The sequence below is a fragment of the Nerophis lumbriciformis genome, linkage group LG26 (genome assembly GCF_033978685.3).
Source record: "Nerophis lumbriciformis linkage group LG26, RoL_Nlum_v2.1, whole genome shotgun sequence".
In the NCBI taxonomy this organism is placed as follows: Eukaryota; Metazoa; Chordata; class Actinopteri; order Syngnathiformes; family Syngnathidae; genus Nerophis; species Nerophis lumbriciformis.
The window spans coordinates 9,862,501-9,870,000 of NC_084573.2; the positions used below are offsets into that span (position 1 = coordinate 9,862,501).

The 7,500-nt window shown below is 40.2% G+C and overlaps 1 protein-coding gene across 2 annotated transcripts in view; it reads left to right on the forward strand.

Annotated features, from left to right (window-relative positions):
- LOC133623925 (kinesin-like protein KIF13B) overlaps nucleotides 1–7,500 on the forward strand; it is a 110,724-nt gene that overhangs the window by 80,191 nt on the left and 23,033 nt on the right. For both annotated transcript variants that reach the window (XM_072916250.1, XM_061987416.2), the window contains exons 29-34: nucleotides 1–19; nucleotides 2,143–2,198; nucleotides 2,279–2,397; nucleotides 2,472–2,648; nucleotides 4,094–4,186; nucleotides 6,158–6,310. The exon at nucleotides 1–19 is cut by the window's left edge and continues 108 nt beyond it. In XM_072916250.1, the coding sequence (XP_072772351.1) occupies nucleotides 1–19; nucleotides 2,143–2,198; nucleotides 2,279–2,397; nucleotides 2,472–2,648; nucleotides 4,094–4,186; nucleotides 6,158–6,310 (617 nt within the window). The remainder of the gene's footprint in view (nucleotides 20–2,142; nucleotides 2,199–2,278; nucleotides 2,398–2,471; nucleotides 2,649–4,093; nucleotides 4,187–6,157; nucleotides 6,311–7,500) is intronic.

Sequence of the window (7,500 nt, forward strand, 5' to 3'; positions counted from 1 at the left end):
CTGGAGCACCAGTCGAAGGGTGAGTCACTCTTCTTAGCATCATGTGGACCAGGGGTGTCCAAACTACGGCCCGCCGGCGTCTTCAGTTTTGCCCGCGAGACGTCACGATAAGGGATCTGGCCCACGGGGCGTCTACAGCTTCATTTCAAATATTTCACACTTTAATTGCTGCAAATTTGCTGCCATCATGTGGACACCTTGAGAACATCAGGTCAATGACCATGGATTTTACATTTTGATGTGTACACAGCACAGCATTTACTTGTATGACCCAATACACGCAACTTTTCACACTCATGGCGCAAGAAAACCAACACCAAAAGTCAACACACAACACAACTTGCTCACTGATGTTATTAAAAATGTCCACGTACAACACATATTTCAAAATAACACCCATTTTAAATCCATTACAATGCGCAATGGGAAAAATGCAAAACACTCCCTCCACACTTATCCATGTTGTAGCTGCTTGATATTTTTGATTAATTACAAAACTTTACGTAGTTCATCACGGAAGTAAACAAGGTAGGAGTCCAACTTTCATACTCTTAAGATTCAACTATATTAAATATATGTATACATATTAACATATATATATATATATATATATATATATATATATATATATATGTATATATATACACACATATATATATATATATATATATATATATATATATATATATATATATTAGAGATGTCCAATTATATCGGCCTGCCGATATTATCGGCCGATAATTGCTTTAAAATGTAATATCGGAAATTATCGGTATTGGTTTCAACCTCCCAATTTTGCCGGGAGATTCCCGAATTTCAGTGCCCCTCCCGAAAATCTCGCGGGGCAACCATTCTCCCGATTTCCACCCGGACAAAATTATTGGGGGCGTCCGCTTTTCCTCCATACAAACAGCGTCAGTTAATATATGCGGTTCATACACACACACACAAGTGAATGCAAGGCATACTTGATCAACAGCCATACAGGTCACACTGAGGGTGGCCGTATAAACAACTTTAACACTGTTACAAATATGCGCCACACTGTGAACCCACACCAAACAAGAATGACAAACACATTCTGGGAGAACATCCGCACCGTAACACAACATAAACACAACAGAACAAATACCCAGAACCCCTTGCAGCACTAACTCTTCCGGGACGCTACAATATATAATAGGCATAATAATGTGTTAATTCCACGACTGTATATATCGGTATCGGTTGATATCGGAATCGGTAATTAAGAGTTGGACAATATCGGAATATCGGATATCGGCAAAAAAGCCATTATCGGACATCTCTAATATATATATATATATATATATATATATATATTAGAGATGTCCAATAATATCGGCCTGCCGATATTATCGGCCGATAATTGCTTTAAAATGTAATATCGGAAATTATCGGTATCGGTTTCAACCTCCCAATTTTGCCGGGAGACTCCCGAATTTCAGTGCACCTCCCGAAAATCTCGCGGGGCAACCATTCTCCCGATTTCCACCCGGACAAAATTATTTGGGGCGTCCGCTTTTCCTCCATACAAACAGCGTCACATAATATATGCGGTTCATACACACACACACAAGTGAATGCAATGCATACTTGATCAACAGCCATACAGGTCACACTGAGGGTGGCCGTATAAACAACTTTAACACTGTTACAAATATGCGCCACACTGTGAACCCACACCAAACAAGAATGACAAACACATTTCGGGAGAACATCCGCACCGTAACACAACATAAACACAACAGAACAAATACCCAGAACCCCTTGCAGCACTAACTATTCCGGGACGCTACAATACATAATAGGCATAATAATGTGTTAATTCCACGACTGTATATATCGGTATCGGTTGATATTGGAATCGGTAATTAAGAGTTGGACAATATCGGAATATTGGATATTGGCAAAAAAGCCATTATCGGACATCTCTAATATATATATATATATATATATATATATATATATATATATATATATATATATAGTTACTTTATATGAAGTTGGCTTTCGGCCCCCGGCCCAGTTTTGTTAGCCCAATGTCAAGTGTAAGAGTTTGGACACCCCTGATACCCCTGGGTTTATTCCATGGATCCAAACCACAACGCTGGTCCCCCGCAGAGTTCCTGTACCTGGCATGGAAACACACATTCCAGTCCTCTTCCTGGACCTCAGTGGTATTTTGTCCGTCACCTTCAAACATTTTTCCTGGTCCAAATCCATTTCAAAGGCACCTGTCACTTTCTGTTGGCTGCAGCCGATGATTTGCAGTCCAGTCTTTCAGTCCCTCTGGGTGGGGGGCTGGATGCGTACCTCGACGAGGAGTTCGAAGACGACTTCTTTGATCTTCACATCGTCAAACATTACGACTCGGTGGTAAGGTGACTTCTTCTCCCGCTTGGCGGAAGAGCACCCCGCGTGTTATTAACAGTACTTGGAACGCGGTGCAGGTGAAGGTGGAGGCATCCTGGGACTCCACGGTCCACGAGTGCCCCCAGCTCAGCCGCGTGGCCACAGGTGAGCAGAGAGTCTACCTGACGATCCGCGCCGTGCTGGAGTTAAGTCACCCCGCCCACATGCAGCTCGTCCTCAGGAAGCGCATCTGTGTTCATGTCACTGGGAGACAGGTGAGTTTACTTAAAATATGGTTTAGCAACAAAAAATGTGCATGGATTAATGCAGGGGTGCTCACACTTTTTCTGCAGGCGAGCTACTTTTCAATTGATCAAGTCGTGGGGATCTACCTCATTCATATATATAATTTATATTTACTTATTTATGAAATATATGTTTTTGTTAACAAGTTAAAGGTGTTTAATGATAATGCAAGCATGTTTAACACATATAGTTAATATTGTTAATACATTAAAGGTGTTTAATGATAATACAAGTATGTTTAATACATATAGTTAATATTGTTAACAAGTTAAAGGTGTTTAAAGATAATGCAAGCATGTTTAACACATATAGTTAATATTGTTAACAAGTTAAAGGTGGTTAAAAATAATACAAGCATGTTTAACACAAATAGTTAATATTGTTAACAACTTAAAGGTGGTTAAAGATAAAACAAGCATGTTTAACACAGTTAATATTGTTAACAACTTAAAGGTGGTTAAAGATAATACAAGCATGTTTAACACATATAGTTAATATTGTTAACAAGTTAAAGGTGGTTAAAGATAATACAAGCATGTTTAACACATATAGTTAATATTGTTAACAAGATAAAGGTGTTTAAAGATAATACAAGTATGTTCAACACATATAGATTCCTTTCTTTCATGAAGACAAGAATATAAGTTGGTGTATTACCTGATTCTGATGACTTGTATTGATTGGAATCAGACAGTGGTGCTGATAACGTCCGCATTTTCGAATGGAGGAGAAAAAAAGTCCTCCTTCTGTCCAATACCACATGAAAGTGGTTGGTTTTTGGCATCTTATTTGTCCAGCTTCCGTAATCCTTTGTATACACTTTACAAGAAATACATTGTCGGCAAACTCCGTAGCTTGCTAGCTTGTGTACGCCAGCTTTCTGAGACTCTTATTTTGGTAGCGCAGGCAGGATGAAGCAGAGCTTTTATTGTGAAACTGTGCAGTCGGTCTTTGGAGTTTTGACGACAGGTACGGCGCCAGAGTCTGTTGAAATAAAGTGTTTCTCGCCTTCCAGTCTGTAATTTTTATGAGCTGGCAGCAGCCAGCGTCATCTCAGAAGACCCTCGGGTGCCGTGAATGTCAATCAAGTGACGAAAGTGACATCATAGTGAAGATTTATGATCGCTCATTTTTAGGACTATTTTTTTAATACCTGGCTGGTGATCGACTGACACACCCTCCGAGATCGACCGGTAGATCGCGATCGACGTAATGAGCACCCCTGGATTAATGCATGCGCACACTCTGATGTGGTTCTTGTGTACAAAGTCTTCTGGATTTGGACATGCATCTATTTTAGGGGGAAATCCACAGAAGGCTTATTACATGAGGCCCCTGGGGACCTCTCAGCACGTTGTTGTGATGTAAAATGATTAATGACTTAAAAAGGGTTACTTTGTGTGTTGTGATGCAGGGTTTTGCCCAGAGTCTCCTAAAGAGGATGTCCCAGCGCAGCCCGATCCCAGGGTGTGGCGTCACCTTTGAAATAGTCTCCAACATACCAGGGGTAAGTACAAAACCCCAAACCAGTGAAGTTGGCACGTTGTGTAAATGGTAAATAAAAACAGAATACAATGATTTGCAAATCCTTGTCAACTTATATTCAATTGAATAGACTGCAAATACAAGATATTTCATGTTCCAACTGAGAATTTTTGTTTTTGCAATCATTAACTTACAATTTAATGGCAGCAACACATTGCGAAAAAGTTTACCACTGTGTTACATGGCCTTTCCTTTTAACAACACTCAGTTAACGTTTGGGAAGTGAGGAGACCAATTTTTGAAGCTTTTCAGATGGAATTCGTTCCCATTCTTGCTTGATGTACAGCTTAAGTTGTTCAACAGTCCGGGGGTCTCCGTTGTGGTATTTTAGGCTTCATAATGCGCCACTCATCTTCAATTGGAGACAGGTCTGGACTACAGGCAGGCCAGTCTAGTTCCTGCACTCTTTTACTACGAAGTCACGCTGTTGTAACACGTGCAGAATGTGGCTTGGCATTGTCTTGCTGAAATAAGCAGGGGCGTCCATGAAAAAGACGTTGCTTGGATGGCAACATATGTTGTTCCAAAACCTGTATGTACCTTTCAGCATTAATGGCGCCTTCACAGATGTGTAAGTTACCCATGCCTTGGGCAGTAATACACCCCCATACCATCACAGATGCTGGCTTTTGAACTTTGCGCCTTTAACAGTCCGGATGGTTCTTTCCCTCTATGGTCCAGAGGACACGACGTCCACAGTATCAAAAAACATTTGAAATGTGGACTCGTCAGACCACAGAACACTTTTTCACTTTGCATCAGTCCATCTTAGATGAGCTCGGGCCCAGCGAAGCCGGCGGAGTTTCTGGGTGTTGTTGATAAATGGCTTTCGCTTTGCATAGTAGAGTTTTAACTTGCACTTACAGATGTAGCGACGAACTGTAGTTACTGACAGTGGTTTTCTGAAGTGTTCCTGAGCCAATGTGGTGATATCCTTTACACACTGATGTCGCTTTTTGACGCAGTACCGCCTGAGGGATCGAAGGTCACGGGCATTCAATGTTACGTGCAGTGATTTCTCCAGATTCTCTGAACCTTTTGGTGATATTACAGACCTTAGATGGTGAAATCCCTAAATTCCTTGCAATAGCTCGTTGAGAAATGTTGTTCTTAAACGATTGGACAATTTTCTCACGCATTTGTTGACAAAGCGGTGACCCTCGCCCCATCCTTGTTTGTGAATGACTGAGCATTTCATGGAAGCTGCTTTTATACCCAATCATGGCACCCACCTGTTCCCAACTAGCCTGTTCACCTGTGGGATGTTCCAAATAATGATGAGCATTCCTCAGCTTTCTTCTTTGCCACATGTGCCAGCTTTTTTGAAACATGTTGCATGCATCAAATTCCAAATGAGCTAATAGTTGCAAATCATTGTATTCTGTTTTTATTTACGATTTACACAAGTTTTGGGGTTTGTGGTGGAGTAGTACTGTAACTTGTCATCATGGAGTACACTAGTAGAAGAGTATTACTGTAACTTGTCATCATGGAGTACACTAGTAGAAGAGTAGTACTGTAAATATGTCATCATGGAGTACACTAGTAGAAGAGTAGTACTGTAACTTGTCATCATGGAGTACACTAGTAGAAGAGTAGTACTGTAAATATGTCATCATGGAGTACACTAGTAGAAGAGTAGTACTGTAACTTGTCATCATGGAGTACACTAGTAGAAGAGTATTACTGTAACTTGTCATCATGGAGTACACTAGTAGAAGAGTATTACTGTAACTTGTCATCATGGAGTACACTAGTAGAAGAGTATTACTGTAACTTGTCATCATGGAGTACACTAGTAGAAGAGTAGTACTGTAATCATGTGTAGTGCTAACAAATGTGTATAGAACATGTACAGTATGCTGTCCAATAATACTGTGTAGGCTGTGTAGTAGTACCAAGTCAAATACTACTTCACGTGTGTATCCCACAGGACTACCACGGTCCGGAGGACAGAGAGATGCTAGCTCGGTTAGCGGCCAGCGCGGATGACGAGCAGTCAGCTGACAGCGAGGCGGCCATTGAGAAATATCTGCGCAGCGTCCTGGCTGTGGAGAACATCCTCACGCTGGACAGACTGCGACAGGTTACACACACTCACTACTCCACATGCACTACATAGTACACACTTCATGCACTACACACTTCATGCAGTACACACTTCATGCACTACATAACACACACTTCATGCAGTACATAGTACACACTTCATGCAGTACATAACACACACTTCATGCAGTACATAGTACACACTTCATGCAGTACATAACACACACTTCATGCAGTACATAGTACACACTTCATGCAGTACATAGTACACACTTCATGCAGTACATAACACACACTTCATACAGTACATAGTACACACTTCATGCAGTACATAACACACACTTCATGCAGTACATAGTACACACTTCATGCAGTACATAACACACACTTCATGCAGTACATAGTACACACTTCATGCAGTACATAACACACACTTCATGCAGTACATAACACACACTTCATGCACTACATAGTACACACTTCATGGCATGCCCAGTGCTCGTAATAACAGCGTAATATATTAACTGGCTTATATAATATACTTCTACTAGTATACTAGTAACAAGTAACCTAGGTCAGGGCTGTCCAAACTCTTTGACCTGGGGAGAAATTGTCCAGGGGTTGAAAGCCTACTGCATGTAAGATAACCATATATATATATATATATATATATATATATATATATATATATATATATATATATATATATATACATATATATATATATATATATACACACACACACACATACATACATATGTATAATATATATATATATGTATGTATGTATGTACAGTACAGGCCAAAAGTTTGGACACACCTTCTCATTTCAATGTGTTTTCTTTATTTTCATGACTATTTACATTGTAGATTGTCACTGAAGGCATCAAAACTATGACACCTGTGAAGTGAAAACCATTTCAGGTGACTACCTCTTGAAGCTCATCGCGAGAATGCCAAGAGTGTCCAAAAGAGTATTCAGAGCAAAGGGTGGCTATTTTGAAGAAAGTAGAATACAAAACGTGTTTTCAGTTATTTCACTTTTTTGTTAAGTACATAACTCCACGTGTTCATTCATAGTTTTGATGCCTTCAGTGACAATCTACAATGTAAATGCCGTATTTTCCGCACTATAAGGCGCACCGGATTATAAGGCGCACCTTCAATGAATGGCCTATTTCAAAACTTTGTTCATATATAAGGCGCACCGCACTATAAGGCGCACTG